The 21,881-nt window shown below is 40.0% G+C and overlaps 2 protein-coding genes across 14 annotated transcripts in view; one reads left to right on the top strand and one right to left on the bottom strand.

Annotated features, from left to right (window-relative positions):
- Positions 1 to 36: 36 nt before the first annotated feature.
- On the bottom strand, positions 37 to 11,837 carry GGPS1 (geranylgeranyl diphosphate synthase 1). 8 transcript variants are annotated; one of them, XM_041750426.1, is made up of 5 exons: positions 11,621 to 11,837; positions 10,965 to 11,078; positions 7,945 to 8,045; positions 2,769 to 2,839; positions 37 to 2,533 (listed from the first exon to the last, which is right to left on the bottom strand). In XM_041750426.1, the coding sequence occupies exons 3-5, from the start codon at positions 8,012 to 8,014 to the stop codon at positions 1,772 to 1,774; spliced, it is 903 nt and encodes a 300-aa protein (XP_041606360.1). In that variant the 5' UTR covers positions 8,015 to 8,045; positions 10,965 to 11,078; positions 11,621 to 11,837; the 3' UTR covers positions 37 to 1,771. The 8 variants fall into 8 exon arrangements, with proteins under 8 accessions (XP_041606360.1, XP_041606361.1, XP_041606357.1 ...); XM_041750427.1 differs by lacking the exon at positions 11,621 to 11,837 and adding an exon at positions 11,199 to 11,541; XM_041750423.1 differs by lacking the exon at positions 11,621 to 11,837 and adding an exon at positions 11,203 to 11,541.
- Positions 11,838 to 12,190: 353 nt separating this feature from the next.
- Positions 12,191 to 21,881, top strand: part of ARID4B (AT-rich interaction domain 4B) — a 150,468-nt gene continuing 140,777 nt past the window's right edge. For 5 of the 6 annotated variants that reach the window (XR_005986736.1, XM_041747984.1, XM_041747983.1 and 2 more), the window contains exons 1-2: positions 12,191 to 12,623; positions 13,413 to 13,467. Coding sequence is in view for 5 of the 6 variants with exons in the window: in XM_041747984.1 (XP_041603918.1) it covers positions 13,462 to 13,467 (6 nt within the window). In the remaining variant the exon portion in view is untranslated. The remainder of the gene's footprint in view (positions 12,624 to 13,412; positions 13,468 to 21,881) is intronic. The other variant, XM_041747982.1, reaches the window with a different exon arrangement.

Below are 21,881 nucleotides of genomic sequence, written 5' to 3'. Positions count from 1 at the left end.
AAAAAAAAAAAAAAATTACTGGAGTTTAAAACTAAGTAGATAAATTACTATATTTTATTAAACTTTTAACTACTCTTACATTGTTTTCCTTCTGTATTGACAAACTGTGATGACAGCTCAAGTGAAAAGAATAGATTTTTGATTAATGGATCAAATGATGCTTTTTGTAAAGTCCCCAATTCAAGGTCAAGCATTTCTGTCATCAACAAAGGCCAGATACAAATGACAAAGAATCATGAATAGTACCAGGCCAAACTTAATTTGATTAGGTAAGGAGCCTTCATCTTAAAGGTAAATATTTTGTCTATATAGTGTTAGATCTTCTTGAATAATCATTAAGCTTTTAAGTAACAGATTCATAAACACAAAGTTCAAGTTTCCATAATGCAGCATAAATACCCATGATTTTAAGTTTTCTTTATATCAATTAAAATGGAAGATTCAAATGACTTTAAAAGCTAGTAAATGGAATCAACTTTTCAAAAATTTAGGTTGAGGGCTTCAGTGATAATCTCTCATACAAGGACATGGTGATTAGTTCTGATTTAATATAATAGAACCACTCAAGCAAAATGCAAGGTTTCTGGAAAAGTTTCATTTTGAGAGGTCAGCAACACTTCTAAATGAAGGAATCAGGGTGATTGTTTTTATCTCCCTTACCTCTTATTGCCACAGATGGTTCCAGGGGTTTGGAGGTGGAAATTACACAAAAGGGATAGAGAGTCAGGGTTAAAGGACTATAAAGCTAATTAGTGCCTGATAGCATAGCTTGACTACTTTTCAGTCAGTCACTAGCTCTCAGGTTAACGCTTTTCATTCCTTTAATCACAGAGATTAAAGATACCTACTTCCCTTTCCATTCAAGCACCAACTGCCTTCAAGGGGGAGTGGTGACGTGAATGGCAAGGAAAAGAGCATTTCCCTCTGCTTTTGTACTTAAGCAAAAGCTCCTTGCAAACAGCTCTTTTATGATTTTTACTACTGATAGGAAAATATAAAAAAGCTTAAATAAAGGCTCCTTCCTAGAATACTTTTTCCATGTACTTTTTTTTTTTCCCTTCCTAAATGGAAAGACAATGCTGTATCCAGATAGTAATGTTTTGGGTCACAGATTAAAAGGAAAAAAAAGAATGAATTTGGGCTAGCATATAAATTTCATTAAGTGGAGACTCCTTGGTTAAAGAGCAAAATTTGCTGGGCAGGGAGGAAGAAAAAAAGGAAGGGGGGAAGAAAAAGGACCCCCTTTGCTTAATGCTTACCATAGTCAGCGCGAGGGAGTTTCCAAGAGGAGACTGAGATATTCTAAGTAGCAACATTTAGGAAGAAAGAGGAGGTCCAGTGGTCTCTGGGCTAGCTAGCTACAGAAACTGGCCCCAAGGAGTCACTGGCTGGAACTGGGGTAGACAAATGAGGAACTGCCCACACAGTACAGTTAGGAAGTATTTGGATAAAAATTCCTGGAAGCTGAAGTCTTCTTTCTTTATTGACAGAATCAACAGAACGTTTGTGGCAGTTGTCCATAAGGTCCAAACACAGCACATTCTGACATTCAAATAAAACCTATTTAAATGTGGTTCCTTTTGATTCCTTCAACTTTGTACTATGATTATCTGTGCAAAGGGGTTATAAATTGAAACAACCTCACTCACATCACCCCTATCCACTTTCTGGAGACTGACAGCTTGGTCCAAGTTGTTAAAAAAGCGATAGGCTAAAAGACAAAAAAATAGTCAACTACAATAAGCTACCAGGCCTAATCAAGAATGGCTTATTATTCATTTTCTTCTTTGAACGTTTTGCTTAAGTGCTTTATTAAAGCTACGAGCTCAGGGTTTCCACCACGTGCATCAATTTGTTTATAGGCTTTAGATTCAAGCTCTTTAAGAGTACTCCGGGTATATTCAAAAGAACCTACATTCTCAAGATAATGTACACAGTATTTTTTAATATCTATATTTTCGGTTCTCTGGCGCAAGATATTCTGCACCTGGGTGCTTTCAGGTCTCGACCAAATAGCATGAATAGTAGGGAATGAGAACTTTCCCTCTGTTAGATCTTCACAAAAGCTTTTGTTTTCACTGTATTCTTTGGAGTGTAGATTAGCATAATCATCCCTAATTTGGAAAAAGAGCCCAAGTGTATTAAGTAGTGGCTTCAGATCTTCTTTGTAATCAGAGAACAACTGCATGAGACCTACTGCTAATCCAAATAGTCCACCTGTCTTCTGCAGCACCATAGCTTTATATTCTTCTTCAGTGGGACAAGTGTAATTATCCCTCCAATAAATGTCTAGACCTTGTCCCTGATGGAGTTCCAAAAGCTGGTGGGTAAAAAGCTTCACTGCATCTGGGTGGTCAAGGGTTAAGACTTTCTGTAGGCCAAGAAAATATACATAATTGGCAGAATTGATGACAGATGGAATTCCATAGATGCTGTGTGCCACTGGAAAGCCACGTCGAAGTTTTGAGTTGTCTTCAATATCATCGATGAGCAAACTGGCATTATGCAACATTTCTGTCACTTCAATGATAATCTAACAAAAAAGACAATGACAGTTTCATTTTATTTGAGGTATTCAAAACACTAGTATTTAATTAACGTTATGAGAGTCTTGGATTCCTTAGTTTTTACAGTGAGTAATTATATAGCAATCTCAATATAAAATAATACATTTATCAGCATTAAACTCCATTAAGAGCAAGAAGTATTTTATGTGACACCTATTAATTCGTTAGGGATTAAGAACAAGGTTAGATTTGGCTAAATACCTGTAGCTTATCTTCTGGAACTTTTAGCCAATGATTAAATGCCTGTGAAAGTTTGGTTCTCACTTGTTTACCTAAAATTAAAGAATAAAATTTGGCAATAAAATTAGTATTTCAGCTATAAAAAACATTTAGAAACTTCCTGGAAAGCTGTTCAGACTTGAATCCAGCCCCATCCCTGCTGGGTTCCTATTGCCCCCTCTGCCTTCATATTCTAAAAGCTCACAGTCTTTTAAAATTAGGGCAAAGAAAAAAAAATTAGGGCAAAAGAGATTCTAAAGTATTCAAATGGCTACTAGTAAGCCATTCCTTTCATCTTAACTTGTATCAACAATTTTGGAATGAAATAGCATTTTAGGAATTATGATCTAATTCATTCCTTTTTTGAAAAATAAGCCAGTCTTGTTAGTGGCAGTTAATTAGCACTCCTTTTCAGAGAACTATAGGTATTTCTAACGAAATATAATTTGCTATTGCATTCAATAAAATCTCATTAAATTACCTCTTAAAATTATCTACAATTCCTTTAAATTAAGGTTTTAAAGATTGTACAGCTCTGCCTCTTTCCTTTTTTCTTTTTTCTCTGCCTCTTTCCTATCAAAAAATGAGATGACCATTCCCTGAAGTATTCCCTTTTAGCATCCCAACTTAGCCAAAAGTTAATTTTGACTTAGTTTTTCAATTTTATCATTTTCTTACATGGAAAGCTCAAGAGGTCTTTGGGTAGTAGTAATCAATAGAAGTCATTTTAGCCCACATATAAAGGAATGGTAGATAAAAACCCCAACCAGTTCATTTAATAACATTCTACAAGCTTCCTGCTAGAGTGAATGCATAGTAACACCCTAATTTCAGATGAGGTTTCAGAAAAAAAGTTACATAAAAAGTTTAAGTGAACAAAACCAGTATTTTCTAAGACCTACATTTTCCCAGCACCAATCACCCAAGCAAATGAATACTCATTTTCATCACATGTCCAAATGAAAGAAAGTTGTATTTTTCTGTGAGAAGTCTAAAAGGGAAGGATCTCTTAGGGTTCAAGAAGCAGTATATTCTGTCTACTAACTTTTAAGGTAAGCAATGGTCTCGGTAGCAGCTACATACTTTATACTTTCTATCTACTTTCTAGTTTAATAAAAGCCAATATGAGCTATTCTTAAAATGCACAACTATGCAACGTAACCCATATTGCTTTAAAACACAAGTTGAAAAGATGGACAGACAGAAAGAACGTGGAACCACATTTCCCCTTTCACTTTAGAATATACATAAAAAAAAAGCACAATAAATGGCTTAACTTACAGGTAATGCAGTTGTGCTTTAATATTTTTTTCCTTTCACCAGATTCTGGGGTCTGGATTGATACTTTTAAGGCCCCAAATAGTTTCTAACAGGAGCTAGTCATAGAGATTCCTCAAAATTAAAAGAAACAAACAGTAATTACCTTTCCTCTTTATTCCTTTAAAAGATTTATTTTAGAGAGAGTGCACATGAGTGGGGGTAGGGGCACAGAGGGAGGGAGAGGGAGAAGCAGACTATGTTGAGTGCAGTGCAATGCAGGATTTGATCCCACAACCTGAGCCAAAATCAAGAGCCTGACAAAACCCAGAGCCACTCAGGTGCCTCCCAATTACCTTTCCTCTTTAAAAGACCTTAACATTATTATTTTTAAAGGCTTTATTAATTTATTCATGAGAGATACAGGCAGAGGGAGAAGCAGGCTCCATGCAGGGAGCCTGATGTGGGACTCGATCCCGCGTCTCCAGGAGACCTTAACATTATTGACTCTTGGCCTGAGGACCTACACTAGGGCAAATAAATAAAAGTCATTTGACTTCACAAATTTCAGAAAAATCCTAATATTAACAGTTAATTATTATAATCTTTCATTAGCAAGAGTAACTTTCCAACAGATCAAATGGTCTTACCCACCTTTAAAGTTACTTTAGAAATTCTAAAGTTCTCTGTGAAAAATAGCCTTATTATCCATAATGCTATTTCCTAATTCTTTTTTTAAAAAAGAATATTTATTTTTTAGAGAGGGAGAGAATCTCAAGCAGACTCCTCATGGAGTCTGATGAGGACTTGATCTCACAACCCTGAGATTATGACCTGAGCTGAAATCATGAGCCAGATGCTTAACAGGTGCCCATTAAAAAAAAAAAAAAAAATTGTATTTAAATTCAAATTAGTTGACGTACACTGTATTACTAGTTTCTGGGGTAGAATTTAGTGATTCATCAGTTACATACAATGTCCAATGCTCATTACATCAAGTGCTCTCCTTAATGCCCATTATCCACTCAATTCCCTCACTCCTTATTTCTTTTAAAGATTTTTATTTATTTTTGAAATATTTTATTTATTCATTTGAAGGAAAAGAACATGAGCAGCTTGGGGGGTGGCGGTGGAGAGGCAGAGGGAGAGGGAGAAGCAGATTCCTTGCTGAGCATGATGAGCAGTGAGCTTGACAGGGGTCTTGATCTCAGGACCCGGAAATCATGACCTGAGCCAAAGGCAGATGCTTAACCGACTAAGCCACCGAGACACTCCAAAGATTTTTATTTTTAAAGTAATCTCTATACCCAATGTGGGGCCTGAACTTACAACAAGATCAAGAGACACATGATCCACTGACTGAGCCAGGTGCCCTACAGTTTTCTGTTTCTTTGGGAAAATCTTTTGAGGTTACGTTCTATCATGGATGAAAGATCATATTTGATTTTTTAAAAAGTGAGATAACTAATGAGAGTTTTAAATGTTACCTAATGGCTTAATGTTACCTATTTCAAGATAATGATTAAAAAAAAGGTTACAGATGTAACATTTACAGAGGATTAAAAAATGTTCATTACACAGGTAAAGATTATTGATAAAATGTAACTAGTCTTTGCTTTACACAGTAGCAGAACAGAGACACTCTTTAGACTCTTCACAGCACTGATAGCTGACATGTTTTACCACAGCCCAGTTCTAGCCAGTATCTGCAAACTTGTTACAAAACAAGTCCAACAACAGATGGGTAGAATGTAGAGGAGAAACATCACCATGTTTCTCAGTGGGAGACCCTGAAATAAGTGTAGTTACACTTACCACTAAATATCACTCAGAAGGGGTCTCTTGGCTTTTTTTTTTTTTTTTTTTTTTTTTTTTTTTTTTTTTAGGGAACGGGACAGAGGGAGGGAAAGAGAATCTGCTCTAACCACCCTGAGATCATGACCTGAGCTGAAATCAAGAGTCAGATGCTTAACTGACTGAGCCACCCAGGTGCCTCTTGGCTTTTTCTTAAATATTAAATTGCAGGCAGCTTCCCTTTGCATTATTCATTCTTTTGTGTTTTTTGATTCTTCTTCTTCTTCTTTTTTTTTAAGATTATTTGAGAGAACATGCCTGAGTGTACAATGGGGGTGGGGGATCCGAGGGTGGGCAGAGACTAAGAGAGAAGTGGACTCTCTGCTGAGCACATGGGGCTTGATCCCATGATCTGAGCTGAAGTTAGATGCTTAAACGACTGAACTGCCCAGGTGCCTCCCTGGATAACTTTTTGAGCTATACTTACAATCATTGTGCAGTTATGTGTCAAAAAACAGCAGCATCATGCCAAGGGCAAGGCAGTCGAAGATGTCTGCCCTATCTGCCCTGCATGTAAGCAATAAAGAGGTGTACTATTTGTACACCTATTTGTAATGAATTTAAAAATAGTAACAGACTGACTAAAAGTTTTTTTAAAAAGTATGTCTTCTTTGTCCTTTGGCTCTTGAAGATTTCATCTTTAAGACGTTTGGATTTTAACTTGTAAGAAGGATTTTGTTTTATTTACTTATTTTTTGTCTCTGGAATCATCATAGTGAAAGCTAATTTATATCCAACAAATTTGGGATCCTCTTATATTGCTTCTGTTGTATTATGGAGTATCTTTATGCTGTCAACTATATTTCATTTAATAATCTTTGGTGAGTTATATCAGACAATATGGCTGAGTAGAATTTGAGTTGGGAGTAGACGGTTCCCCCCATTCTTTTGAAACACTGGCATTAGCACGTAGGTCTACCAGAATAGAAATGACACTAATCATGATGGCTTCCAAGATGTAGCTAGGAAGCTACTACTCTTCTGCCTATTTATCTTCTCCTGGCTTACAAACAGAAACACGTATTACCACTGAGGTGTGCTCATAAAGAAAGGTGTGCACTTTAGAATAGAAATGAAAGTGTTTATTGTGATTGAGTTGGGAACATCATTGGTCTATAGGTTACCTATCCTCTAGGCTAAATAGGTTTATATGATTGTCAACTAACTTACCACCTTCTATATAATTTCTATAAGATCATTCTAATTTTTAAGTAACTGGTTTGTGAATGAACTTTTATTATGAGTACCCACACTTATATATATGAATTTTTATTTGCTGTTATAATTTTCTAAATCAAGTTACAAAAATACCAAAGAAAACATGCACATATACATGACTAGGCAGGTGTTACTGTAATAAGCCATGTTCAGGTGATCCATCTCGCTATAGGAGTAATGTGGACTATGTTTCCAAGTAATGTGACTTAGAGATGCATTACTATGTGGCTCTTAAAGGAACGAGTAGCCTAAGAAATGCAGTGTGTATGATAGCAGAGAATGTGGAAAGTAGAGTGAAGCTTTTTGTTGTTACAACAATTGGCATAAAAACCTCTAATATCTAAATAATGGGTAATGTGTTTCATCCATAAAGAATAAAACCTCCAATGACGTACTCAAAAGTTTTTAGTATTTTTAGTTATATTGTACAATTGTATATTTTAATTTTGTTTTTAATTTATTTTTATTTTTGTTTATTTGACAGAGAGAGATAGGAGCAGCAGGCAGAGAGGGAGAAGCAGGCTCCTTGAGGAGCAGGGAGCCTGATGTGGGACTCAGAAGGGTCCTGGGACCATGACCTGAGCCAAAGGCAGATGCTTAACTAACTGAGCCACTCAGGCACCCCACATTGGAGATTTTTAAAAGGGTGCTTAAAATGTCCCTTATAAGAACAAAAAAACTAAAACGTTCTATTTGTCATTTTTCTCATACGTATCACCTTAAAGAGGAAATCTTAAGAGCTGGTAAGTCTAATCTTTTCTGTCTGCTAGTGTTTGAATGACCACTACTTTATAACAAGACCCTATATGGACCATAACTAAACAGTTACCTGGTAACTGAAGTAAATACTTATAGGGTTCTAGAAGAATTCTTTGGACTGTTTCTTGAGTCTTCTCCATTGTTTTTAAATTTCAAAGCTGATAAGCTGATCTGTGAAAAAGGAGAAATATAATCTTATTAACTAAATTAACTTTGAGTTTCAAATGCAAAGGAATTTGTACCTCAAGGTGTTTTTGTGCAGGCAGACTTTCAGTTTTGCTTTATATAAGAAAATTCTACATATATGAAATCTAGAAACAGGCTAAGTGAAAGAAGCCAGTCACAAACGACCACAAATTATATTCCATTTATACGAAATGTTCAGTATAGGAAAATCTATAAAGACAGAAAGTAGATTGAGATTGCCTAGCATTGGGGCAGGAAGAATAGGGAGTACGAAGTTTCTTTTCGTAGGGATTAAAATATTCTAAAATTAGACTGTGGTGATGGTTGCACAACCCTGTGAATATACTAACATATGTACTTCAAATGGGTGAACTATATATGTTGATTACCTCTTATAAGGGAAAAAAAAAAAAAGGAAAATCTTCAAGTATTTCATTGGTCAAAGTTCACCTAGACTCTAAGTGATTTCCTTAGTTATAAAAGTTGTATTAAGCCTTTCTTATTTTACTCAACCATAAAAGCTTAAACTGTTGACATCAAATCACTGTCAAAACAAATCCAAAGAATTAGATCCTATTATTTAATTGATTACATAAATTAGTAAACATACTTTTTTCAGTGAGCATTAAGATGAATAAATTTTATATATTTAAAATATACAGCAAAAACTCCTCTCTCCTACTTTCTATAAAGAAATCAACCCATTTCAAAGATTCTAATTTAAGATGTGCATTAACTTGAATGCAATTATCAAAATATTACCCTGTATCTACACACACACACACACACACACACACACACAGTATTTTCCTGTGATTTATTTATTTTTAAAGATTTTATTTATTTATTCATGAGAGACACAGAGAGAGGCAGAGACACACAGAGGGAGAAGCAGGCTCCATGCAGGGAACCCAATGCGGGACTCGATCCAGTGACTCCAGGATCACACCCTGCGCGGAAGGGAGGCGCTCAACCACTGAGCCACCCAGGGGTCCCTTCCTGTAGTGATTTATTATCTGAGTTTTACATTTACTTCGGTATTTCCTACAATCCTTCTTTACTGTTGAATCCAATCCCTACTTTGTTTCCTTCTAAGTATCTATTGCTATTTTTATTTGTTCTTATCTTAGGAATCTTTTTTTTCTAACTGCTCTGACATTTTGGCATTTTAGAGAGTTTCTCAAGTTTATCTCTCTTTTGCTTCTTTAAAAAAGATTTGGTCTGTAGCATCATGAACCGAAGTGTGTTTTTTGTAATCTCTTGAGTGCCTAGGTGAAACAATCGTAAGAATTGAGCACTCCAGCAAAGGAAATCATCTTAGCAATATGACCTCAAAGAGAAACGTTCCATGTAGAAAGTTTTAAACCTGCCTTAACCGACAATACTCAGCATGTCACAAGGGGAAAAAAAGTTGAAAAGATATTTGGAAATTATCTAAAAATCAGTTTAGTAATTTCTTATTTATACAATTTAAACTTTGACACATTACCTCATTCTTGGGAACTTAAAAAAAGATGACAAGTAGGAAAAATAATCACTTACACAAAAGATTACAACAATTAAATGTAGGATAAACAATTTAAAAAGGCATCTCTTACATACTTCTGAATTTAAAAGTTGATAGCTATCTCTTCCCAATTAGGTTGACATAATCGTTTTTATTCTTTCACAGCCTCCAGAACACACTTAACTTTAAAGTGAATAAATCCACCTTTCAATAACTCTTTTATGTCATTCTGGAGACAAGTATATTCTTGCCCAGAAGTCAGAGCTAACCTGTGTTTCAATTCTTTTTTTTTTTTTTTTTTTAAATTATTTATTTTTGATAGTCATACAGAGAGAGAGAGAGAGAGAGGCAGAGACACAGGCAGAGGGAGAAGCAGGCTCCATGCACCGGGAGCCCGACGTGGGATTCGATCCCGGGTCTCCAGGATCGCACCCTGGGCCAAAGGCAGGCGCCAAACTGCTGCGCCACCCAGGGATCCCCCTGTGTTTCAATTCTTAAGGCTTTTAAAAAATTACCGTAAGAACACTCACTTAACAAGTGAGTCAATTAATATTCCTTTCCTAGAGGATGTTTATATGTAAGTATTCTCAGTGGTGGGAAAACAGAGGAACCGCAATTTTTCTAGGTATTGAAAAGTAATGTTTTGTCTTAAGTCTAATGGGTTCTACAAACTGTGGCCTATACCCTACCTGTTTTTTTGTTTTTTTTTTTTTTTAAATGCAAAGGACTCTTATTTATTATAGCTGGAAATTTCAGCCATCAGATACTAGATTCAAATAAAAAGGCATTAGTGTTACACAAAATATACTAACTTATTTTTATTTAGATTGAATGACTACAGAATGGATCTGTGAGAGAGTCTGAAACTACTCCCTTTCAAAACAGGAAAACTGCCTTAAATTTGTTCACACAACTGACGGATGAATATCAATAAAAACAGATTGTCCCCTCTGTGTGGACTAATATTGAAATAATTGCCTGGTTGGGCTCCCTGCATTTGCCCCTCTAATCCAGACCTCTATTCTTCAGCCAGGAATCTTTGCAAAATTCAGATCTGGCCCTATTTCCCTACCGATTGAGAACCCTGCGAAGACATCCCTTTGCCCTTAGGTAAGAACAAAGCTCCTTAAAGATCGGGCGACTCTCCGGCTTTCTTCCCCCTCTTCAGTTCCTCACACTTTATCTTTTTATGAGGACGATGACGACGTTAGTTCTTCGACCTTTAGAAGTTCCCTCTAGATACCTGGCTTTCCAACATGCTATTTTCTCCGTCTGGAATGTTCTTTCCATAGTTAACTCATGCTAACTCACTCTTAGCGCGATTCTCACTTTACTTCCCTTAAGCCAAATCCCCTATTTTATTAAAGCATCACGTAACTCTCCTTTGTATTACTCACCACTATTACCAATGTCACACTCGTGTGTCCACTTTACTTCCTGTCTGCACCGTTTTTTTACGTGGTAGGCACTCAACAAATTTGTGAACGACTGAATGAACCAACGGAAACGCGCTAGAGGATGAAATCAGGGCATACGCTTTCACTATAAAAAGACAAAAATACCATGCAATTTCCCCCCTCCCCCACACCCCGGCAATGATCTGGTTTCAAAATTGCTAAACAGTGATATACAAACGTAAGCTTGGCTGTGAAACGCAGTGAATCCTTCCACGCAAACTTTGGGAGATGACAGAGCTGAAGAAAACTGCCCGAGATACAAGCAATAGATTTAAATAACTTCAAGGCAGATTTTTAAGAGACTTGGCAAAACCGCTTCAAGCGATTCTCCTACTCGTACGAAGCCCGCAGGGTCAGTGAGGTTCCGGCTTCCTCTCCGCTCAGATGCCCCCTTCCGCCGCACTGGATCACCTACCGCTCCTCCCCTTCTCTAGCAAGTACGGAAAATTCATACACAATCCGGTTCAGCATCCGGGTCCTCACCCTCCTTTCTTTCTTTCCTCTCGACCCCGCCTTCCAGCCTCCCCCGCCCTCATTTCCCATCCGGGTTCCCTCCCCCCCCCCCCCCCCCCACGGCCGCCACCACAGCCACTCACGGTTCAACGGTGATATCACAACTTCCGCGTTGCCGGTCCGGGAGTAGTAGTACCCAGCATCAACTGCCCACTTTATAGTTCTGACCAAGGCTCCGCCTGACGTCTACATGGGTCCCTCCCCTTGCTTCACCACAGAACTCTCCACCCTCCTCAGCCACCAGCGACACTGCATTACTCGATGCAAGAAAATGCGCCATCCCGGTCACACTGCGCAGGCGTCGTCGCCGCCTCCCCACTGCTTTGTCGCCCCGCCTCCTCTCCTTCCCCCTCGCTCCTCGGCCCACGCAGGCGCGGGGCATTGCGGGTCTTGCAGTTCTCCTGGGCAAGGGCTTGCGCATTGGCCCCAGAGGTTGGACTACACTTCCCGGCAAGCTTTGAGGAGTAACTTTCAGTTTCCATAGAAGTGGTGGGAAAATGGCGTCGTTGTTTGTATTCCGAGGACCAATAAGAATGGGATATAGGCGGGTTCTAAAGAACGCTAGCCAATCCGAGGTCGTCTAAGAGGCCATCCGGGAAAGAGGTAGGGGAGGGGCAAGCATCTAGGGGAGGGGAGAGAGAAGGGAGGGGGGCGCTGAGGGGGGGGGGAGCGATGTTTGCCCGTCAGTCGAGTCCGGAGTGAGGAGCTCGGGCGCCGGAGCGGAGGGAGAGTCTTGAGCTTAAGCTTGCCGCCGCCACGGCCACCGCCTGGACCTTTGCCCGGAGGGAGCCGCAGAGGGTCTGGCGCTGCCGTCCTCTGGAGGGCAGCGCGATTCGGGGCCCGGACCTCCAGTCCGGGAGGGATTTTTCGTCGTCCCCCCCTCCCCCCAGCGAGGGAGCCCGAGCGGCCGCCAAACAAAGGTACCAGTCGCCGCCGCGGGAGGAGGAGGAGCCGGAGCTTCAGCCTCAGCCACCGCTGGACCCGCCGCCCTTCTTCCCCCATCTCTCCCCCGGGCCTACTGGTTTTGGGGGGGAGTAGGGGAGGGAACTCTGGACGTGCCAGGGTCAGAGCTCGCCTCCGCGGAAGGTAGGGGCATTTTCTGAGGCTCTCGCTGTCTCGTGAGGGGGTCCTTTCGGGAGTCACCCGGCCCGGCCGAGGAGCGGGGGACGATCGCTCGGTGTCTCGCCGGGCGCTGGGGTTCGGGGCCTCGGCCTCCCGGGAGCCCCCGCCCCCATGCAGTTGCAGAGTGCGAGTCGCCCCCCATCCTGGCGGCCGCACACTCAGCGGTTTAGCGGCTCTGGGCCGCGGTGGGGGGCCCGGGCCGGCACGGGGGGCCGTGCAGTCTCCGGCCCCTCGGTCCTTTGGCGGCCCCCGCGGCCGGGCCGCCGGGGATCCCGCTCGCACTTGTCGGGGCTCCGCCTGGGAACGGGACGTGGGCAGCGGCTGTGCGGTGGGTCGTCCTGCCCGCGGCCCTCCGGCCCGCCTGGCCTCCCGCCGCCCCCACCCGGGGCCCCTGGAGCCGGGGCCTGCGCGACCCTATGGGGCGCCGAGCCGCTCGGCGGGGCCCAGAGGCCCCCGGTGGGGACAGCCGGCCCTGCGCCGGCCCCCGGGCTTGTTGTGAGTTTCTTCTCTGACAGAAATGGCGTCATTGTCGGAGACGGGAAACTCCGTCGGGTCCCGACAATGGGGACGGGAAGCTGCCGAGCTGTGTAGGTGGCTCGGTTTGCGGGGCTGGCGAGGCCGCGGGGAGCCCCCTCGTCGGCGTGTCGTGGTTCCGGGGCTGACGCCCGCTACGGCTCTTTCTTCGGGGTTCGGGCTTCGCCGGTGCAGAGGGGTGCCTGTAGTGTTGACTGGGTGTCTTTGTTTCCCCTCCAGGTGCAGGTGAATCTGGTGTTTTCGAGGGGATCGCGGTCCCGGAATCATCATGAAGGTAGGGTTGCTTACGGAAACCGACCTCTGGGGTTACAGAGCAGGGGGGTTTGATGGAGGCCGTGTGTGGGGCCTCCGAGTTTTGCCGAGGAAGGTGTGTTTGGTGGCGGGGTGCCGGAGCCCGTTTCCCGGAAGACGATGGGGGTCAGCTGGTGTGGCTCTGTCGGCTTTGCTGTGGAGTTGGGGCCACTTATGGGATGTCACACTGAGCATAATTCTCCCATATAGACCGTCTCTTCTTGCAGGGTAAGGCAGGAGTAATTGCATGAAATAAAGTATTTTAAAAGGTAAAACAGAAAAAGCAGGTCAAGTAATCTGACTCTAGAAACTGAACTGTATTGTGGTTCTATCGATTACACTGATGAAAGAAAATCTCGTTTATTGTGTGAACAGTGTTGTGAGTTTTTAGCAGAAGACCTATTTGGTAAGCTATGAAAATAATCTGAGTCGAGAGATTTTTGAAGAGAATCTTTACACACCTCAGTTTTTCCTTGTATTTCCTGGGATTTAGGATTATTTGGTTTATTTTTTCTTTGATCCTTTTAGTCGGTAAATTGTCAGATATTGTAATAGAACCAGTGTGGATTGATGTAGAAAACCCATTGCCAGGTTCCTCTTAAATATAAACATGTAACTGAATGGAGGATAGTGTGTAAAAAGTAGAATTTACTTAGTTCGTGGAAGAAATTATTGCAAGGAAAGAAAGTGTAGGTTGGTTTTGGTTTTTTTTTTTTTTTGTATATGTAATTGAATGCTGTCAATCTTTAATACATCAGAGAATAAAAAGCCTTAGATATCTGACATGTCTAGATTCAACTGGTGGAACTTAGAGACTGGAGATATTTTTCATTCGTGACAAATTCAGAAGTGCTTGAAAGGGTAGGGTGTGTTCACAAGTATAGAAATGTGAAAACATAAATGTCTACTTTTGGTAGTTCCTTGGAATTATTTGAAAACAAGTTTTCTTTTAGGATTTTCTGCTTTTATAGTACTGCATCTAAATGAAAATTTGTAATGCTTGTGTTTATGGAAGAAAATAAAAGCTGTGACTACTTAAATATTTATCAGCTATATAAAGTAATTAAGTTTAGTTGTAGATTTTTTTTTTTTTTTTAGATTTTTTTCTTCTTGAGTTTGGGGTGCTATAAACTGAAAATACCTGCTGAATTTTTCTGTCTCACCTTCATGTAAATGAAAAATACAATCAATGATGTTTCAGAAACAAATCCCTTTTGTTATTCACAGATGCTAGCTATAACTCTTGTGACCTGTATAAAACAGTGACAAGTTAATTTTTTAAGGAAAAGCATATATCTTCCTTGGGATTGGGTGAGAATTTCTTTTTTTTTGCGGGGGGGGTGAGAATTTCTTAAGAAAGGCATTGGGTTGAATAACATATAATAAATTCAGAAGCTGAATAAGAGAATTTAGTTTGTGATAGGTATTGCAATCTGTTGTAGTTCCCGGTGTATATCTTAGGTACTCTGTTAATGTTTGATTAAAAGAAATGTAGTAAGTTGGAGGTCCTTAAGATTTAAATTTTCTTTTCTTGCCTTTTCTTCCTTTCATTTCCCTTTTTTTTAAACTTGCATGTTTGAAAAATGAAAGTACGTTGGAAACTTTAGCCTTAAAAGTTTCATAGTATTTGGCAAATGCAAATTTTTTGGTGTTATTTTAGAACTAGTAATTTTAAGTGCTTAGCATTTCCATTATTATTGCTTTTTGAAAAAGGGTACTAGTAATGTTGAAAGGAAGGAATTATTAAAGAAAATTTCTAATTTTATACAAGAAGAACTTCCTGTTACTGTATATATACAGTGAGCCTTCTCAATGGGAGTACACTGGCAGTCAGCAGTACTACAAATTAGCTCATTTCTTGGAACTTAATTTCTTACATGGTGAATATTGAGAGGCTGCCCATGATTGGTATTTTGCTTTAACAAAGTTGCAATTCAAAAAGTATTTAGTAGTGATTATATTAGGCTTAAGTTTTCTTTCTTTTTTTTTTTTTTTTTTTTTTTTGTATTCCCTGTTTGTAAACTGTAATGACAACTGAGTTATAGGAGGATTTATGCTATTTATCAGATCTAACAAAACATGTTTGTACTTTGAGGCAGCTTTTAGGTTTTTATTATCTGCTTTATTAGTCACAAGAAATTTTTAAAGTTTGTTAAGTGACAGTCTATTGATGTCATTGAAAGAATGTTTAGTAATACTTTTCTGGTTGTTGCTTTAAGGTCCCGAAATAAAAATGTATATATCATTTAAAGTGTTACGTGTTTTAGAAACAATTTTGCTGTAGTATTCAAGAGTTTATTAAAATAAAGTCCCTTTACTCACTAGTGTATTCTGTCTTGTAATATTTTTGCCCAGTGTGTTTTTGAGAAATAGCACTGTAACACAAAAGCAGTTTTGTTCTTAACATAGGTCATGATGTTGGGGTTATATTGGGTTTATTTCTTATACTTTTTATAGATCTTCCAGTGTCAGTAATAGCACATTATCAGGAAACCCTAGATTATTAAAAGTTTGTAAGTGTGGGATCCCTGGGTGGCGTAGCGGTTTGGCGCCTGCCTTTGGCCCAGGGCGCGATCCTGGAGACCCGGGATCGAATCCCACGTCGGGCTCCCGGTGCATGGAGCCTGCTTCTCCCTCTGCCTGTGTCTCTCTGCCTCTCTCTCTCTCTCTCTGTGACTATCATAAATAAATAAAAATTAAAAAAAAAAAAAAAAAAGTTTGTAAGTGATTCCAAGACTTAATTATGTCAGATTCATTTCCTACTTTTTTCTAACTAAAACTGTTTTCTTGTTTATACATTGTATATGTTATTAACATCTCTCATTACATTGCAGTAAATTTTCAAGTTAAGTGGGAGAAGCTGGAGAGGCTAGAGATTTCAGAATCTTTATGGGATAAGTGATTTAGATGGTTGTGCTTAGAAGCTTGGGGAGATGGAGTTTTTTCAGATGTACCATACTCTTCAGGAATCACTAGCTTCAGAACACATAAAAATAATGGATCGATTACAAACGCCCTTTGCTTATGTGCGTGTTCTCACCCCTCTATGCCTTTCTTCCCCTCTCCCTTTTCCCTTTTCTTTCCCTTGCTCCTCTTTTCCTTCTTTCTTTCCCTTCCTTTTTCCCCTTCTTCCTTCTTTTTTTTTTCTTCCTTCTTTTTATTCACTTCTTCCCTCTGCCTTCCTTTGTCTACTGTCACTCCATCTACCCTTTTTCTTTCTCTTCTTTATTCCTCTTCCCCCACCCCCTTTCATAAATCATTCATTTGACAACAACAACTTGCATGCATCAGTCAGTGTGGAATGAAGGTCAGTAAGCTATTAGATCTGCTCTCAAGGAGTTCACAATCCAGTAGAAGACATAGAAAAATAAAGCACAACAGCACATACTGAATTATAAGAGTGTTGACTGCACTATACAGTAATTGTGGTAAGTGCTGTGGGAGGACAGAAGAGGACATCTAAATCAGTCATGGAAAGTTCTCTGGTAGAATTGACATCTAAGCTAAGTGTTAAAGTTTTGATTGGGCAAAGAAAGGTAAAAAAGCGTTTGAGGCAGAAAGGGGACTGCATCTAGGAAAATGGAAAAAACCAAGATGATGTATTTGGAAACTGTTAGTTAACTGTGCCTAATGTAAAGCATAATGTATTTGGAGTGGGAATAGGAGGGCAGTGATGGGAGATAGGCTAAGTTAGGGAGTTGAAAATTTTCTTGAAAGATACATGGAACCACTGAAGGTTGTTTGAAAGGAGTAAAGTTGGTGGATTTATGGAGAGGTCACTTTGGTGGTATTGTAGTGAATATTAGACGTATTCTGAATGGAAGATCTGGAGATTCCAAGTGAGATGTCCAAGTGAGAGGTAAGGGCTTGAACGATACCTAGGAAGCAGAATTTAGAACCTAGTAACTAACCCTGGGGTGGGAAGAAGATGGAAGTTTCTTGGGGCATGAGATGGATGTTATTGTCAACTGAAATATATTGGCATTGAGGAAAGATGTATAGGGTTTTGAGTATTGAAGGGACCTGTGTGATGTCCACATATACTAGTTAAGATGTAAGATTAAGGAATCAGGTAGGATGAAGAGAACTCAGAGGCTTGGTTAATTCCGTGTGAATGTTAACTTCATAGTTAACTTTAAACTATAGTATTTGAAAGGATTTACATATATAATGCAGCATATGTATTTTGTCCTATGAATTTGTGGTATTTTTGATGAATGGGTAATTTTGTAAAATAATGACTTGGTTTTTGTCTAAATTGCTAATTCTTTATTGTAATTTTTTTTTTAAGTATGCTGGATGAGTACATATTTCACTGAAGAATGTGTTTTTGCTGCTTCAGTCTGCAAACTCAGTCACTGAACAGATCATTGTATGCCCTCCATGTACCAGATATGCTTCTAGGTATTGAGGATACAGCAGTGAACAAAAAAAGAGTTCTTAACCTCGTAGGGTTTACTTTGCATTTTAGGATAGATGGACACCATGCCAAAAAAAAAAAAAAAAAGGTGATGTGCTGTGAAGACAAAGCATAATCAGAGTAAGAGCTTACAGTGCCAGAAAGACAAAGTATTAACTTTATTTTTTTATTTTTTTTTTAAAGATTTTATTTATTTATTCATGAGAGACACAGAGAGAGGCAGAGACACAGGCCGAGGGAGAAGCAGGCTCCATGCAGGGATCTCGATGTGGGACTCGATCCCAGGACTCCAGGATCATGCCCTGGGTGAAAGGCAGGCGCTAAACTGCTGAGCCACCCAGGGATCCCCCGAAAGTGTTAACTTTAGTTGAGGTGTAATAAAGGGCTTGTTTGTGGAAAGCATCATGTGAAACAAATAATAGTGTGAACCATTCAGTTATCTGGGGGGAAGAGCAGTCCAGGCAGAAAAACAAATGCTATGGTCCTGGGGAGGAATGTTTTTGGCCTGTTTGACCTTGGCATACCTTAAGGAACAGGAAGAAGGCCTTTAGAGCTGGAGTGGTAGGAGCTGAGGCTAGAGAGATCACAAGGACCAGTATACTGTAGGGCCTTGTAGGCCATGGGGAAGGGCTTACTTAGGGTAAAATTTGAGTGTATTGGAAGTCACTGAAGGGTCTTGAGCAAGAGAGTGAAGTGATCTGATGTACATTTTTTTTTAAAAATTTTTTTTATTTATGATAGTCACAGAGAGATAGAGAGAGAGGCAGAGACACAGGCAGAGGGAGAAGCAGGCTCCATGTACCGGGAGCCCGACGTGGGATTCGATCCCGGGTCTCCAGGATCGCGCCCTGGGCCAAAGGCAGGTGCCAAACCGCTGCGCCACCCAGGGATCCCCTGATGTACATTTTTAAGCAGTAACTGCTGTTGGGAGAATAGACTGGGGTGGAGCAGGACTAGAAGGAGGGGCACCAGTGGCAAGGCTGCCAGGTTAGTTCTGGTGAGAGATAGTGGTGGACCAGGTATGAGAGGTGGATGTGTTGCAGGTGGGGATGATAGGATTTGAATGGATTGGATGTGAAGGAAAAGTTCTGCTTACTGCTGCCTACGGATGACTAGCCCCCTGTCTCCCCTTTTAAAATATGTTTTCTGTGATTAGTTGGATGGGAGTCTGAAGATTGAATGCAACCAGGAAGGCATTCCCAACTTAGTGTTCCCTTATTAGTGAGCCATGAACATTGACCTGAGTATTCCTTCCCATAGAATTCATAGAATTCACCCTTTTAAAGTGTACAGTTCAGGGGTGCCTGGATGGTCAGTTAGTTAAGTGTTCCACTCTTGATTTCAGCTCAGGTCACGATCTCAGGGTTGTGGGATTGCACCTCAGGCTTCTGGCTCAGCAGCTCAGCAAGGAAGTTGGCCTGAGATGCTTTCTCCCATTGTCCCCTCCCCCCACTCTTGCGCTGAGCGCAGTCTGGCATGCAGGCATGTGCAAGCTCTCTCTCAAATAAATCTTAAAGTATACAGGTCAGTACTTAGTATTTTCACAAGATTGTGCATATATTACTACTGTTTAACTATAGAATGTTTTTGTCTTCCCAAAAAGAAACTTGTACGTATTAGCTGTCACTCGTTCTCCTCTGTCCTTCCCCCGGCAGTCACTAATCTACTTTCTTTCTCTATGGATTTGCTTGTTCTGGACATTTCCTGTCAGTGGAATCATACCACATGTGGCCTTTTGTGTCTGACTTCTTTCACTTAGTATAGTATCTTCAAGGTTCATTTTGTAGCATGTATCAGTACTTTATTCCTTTTTATTGGTGAATAATACTTCATTTAACAGATATACCACATATGGCTAATCTGCTTATTAGCTGTTGGACATGTGGTGGATTATTTCCACTTTTTGCCTATTGGGAATAAATGCTCTATGAACGTTTTTGTGTGAACATATATTTTTAATTTTCTTGGGTTCTAGGAGGAGTGGATCTTTCTGTTTTTAGGGAAGTAACACTATCTATGGTAACCCTTTAGAGAGCTGTGTGTTTAACTTCAGATGCTTTGTGCCATTGTATTAAATGACCACCAAAGATTTGGACACTTAAAAAATTTATCCAACATTTTTTGAACACTTATGTGCTGGTCTCTGTTCTGGCTGTTTAGGATTATTTCAGGGAACAAGACAAAATCCCAGCCCTGTGGATTTTACATTTTTTTTTTTAAAGATTTTTTTTTTTAATTTATATATTCATGATAGAGAGGGAGAGAGAGAGGCAGAGACACAGGCATTGGGAGAAGCAGGCTCCATGCCAGGAGCTCGACGTGGGACTCCATCCTGGGACCCCAGGACCGTGCCCTGGCCCAAAGGCAGGCGCTAAACCGCTGAGCCACCCAGGGATCCCTGGATTTTACATTTTAAGGTGTAGTGGGGAAGACAAAGGGGAATCAACATAATAAGTAATCTAGTTTATTAGGTGGCAAATAGTATGGAAATAAGAGTGGAGCTGGGTAAGGAGGGTAGGGAATGTGGAAGTTGGGGCAGAGGTTATAGTGTTAAATAAGGTGGTCAAAAAGGTGTATTAAGAAGACATTTATGCAAATACTTGACTGAAGGATGTGAAAGAGTTAGTCATGTGGCTTTCCAGGCAGCTCAGCATGTTCAGTGAACTGCACAGAGGCCAGGGTGGCTGGAGTGCAGTAAGAAGAGAAGAGAATAGGAGGGCATGGGTCAGACAGATGAAGGGGATGCAGGTTGGGGACAGAGCAGATCAGATTATCTAGAACCTTGAAGGCCTTTGTTAAGGATTGTGATTTTTACTCTGATAGAAATAGGGAACAACTGTGAGTTTTGAACAGAGGAATTTGCAGTCTAATTACAGAGTGGCAGATTTTCATTATAGTTTTAAGGGATCGCCGACTACTGTGTTAAAAATAGGCTGAAGGCAAGTTGAAGATAGAATAGAAGCTGACCACTTAGGAAGCTTTCTTTTTTAACATTTTATTCATTTACTTATGAGAGACACAGAGAGAGAGGCAGAGACACAAGCAGAGGGAGAAGCAGCTCCATGCAGGGAACCTGAGGTGGGGCTCGATCCTGGGTCTCCAGGATCACACCCTGGCCTGAAGGCGGCGCTAAATCACTGAGCCACCAGGGCTGCCCCAGGAAGCTATTTTAATAAATGTTGTTGGTGGGATATCGGCCACCACAGTGAGGGAAGTGAGGAGTCTAGAGACTCTAGATCAAAGTCTAGATTTCTGTAGGAGATAGAGCTGACAGGCGTTCCAGTCAGATTGAATGTAGAGCAAGGAGAATCGAGGAGGATACCAAGATTTTTTGGGTGCATAATTAAAAAACTGGTGTTTAGGATGAAGTTAGGGCTGTGTAATTTTTGGAAGTAAGCATTATATTTTATATTTGTGAGAAATGCTGAGTGATGTGTTCTGTGAAATGTGGCTTTAAACAAGATACAGGTATGCTGTATTAATTTTTTAGTAATAGACACATTTAAAACAGTTGCAAACTTTTATTCTTGATGAATTGTTTAAGATTCTTACTGTCTTCCTCTTGGTGTCACAGAACAAAGATGTTTCTACATTTATAAGAATTACGATCTAGTATTCTGCATGACACAGTAACAGTGGAAGCCATAGTCATTAATTCTTTTGATATTTAAATGTTGCAGATAGTAGAAAATGTGGATTTTTGATAAGGCCTATAGAGAAAATGTGTCAATCTTTTTTTCTTTTCCTTTGGGCCTCCTTTACACCTAATGGACATTGAACGAAACAAGTTATAACTAGCTTTTGTTCCCAAGATAATTGAAATATTTTTCATCAAAATAAGACTATGCATATTTGTTAGCTCTTAAAATACTAGTCAGTATGTTTAACTTAATTTATTATTTTTTAACTTAATTTTAAAAGAGAACTTCTATATAAATTTTATTACATTTCTGCTTTTGGGAGTACTGGAAATTTGG

The sequence above is a fragment of the Vulpes lagopus genome, chromosome 3 (assembly GCF_018345385.1).
Source record: "Vulpes lagopus strain Blue_001 chromosome 3, ASM1834538v1, whole genome shotgun sequence".
Lineage (NCBI taxonomy): Eukaryota > Metazoa > Chordata > Mammalia > Carnivora > Canidae > Vulpes > Vulpes lagopus.
The sequence above is the reverse complement of the archived record's forward strand: the minus strand, read 5'-3'. Positions and strand labels throughout refer to the sequence as shown.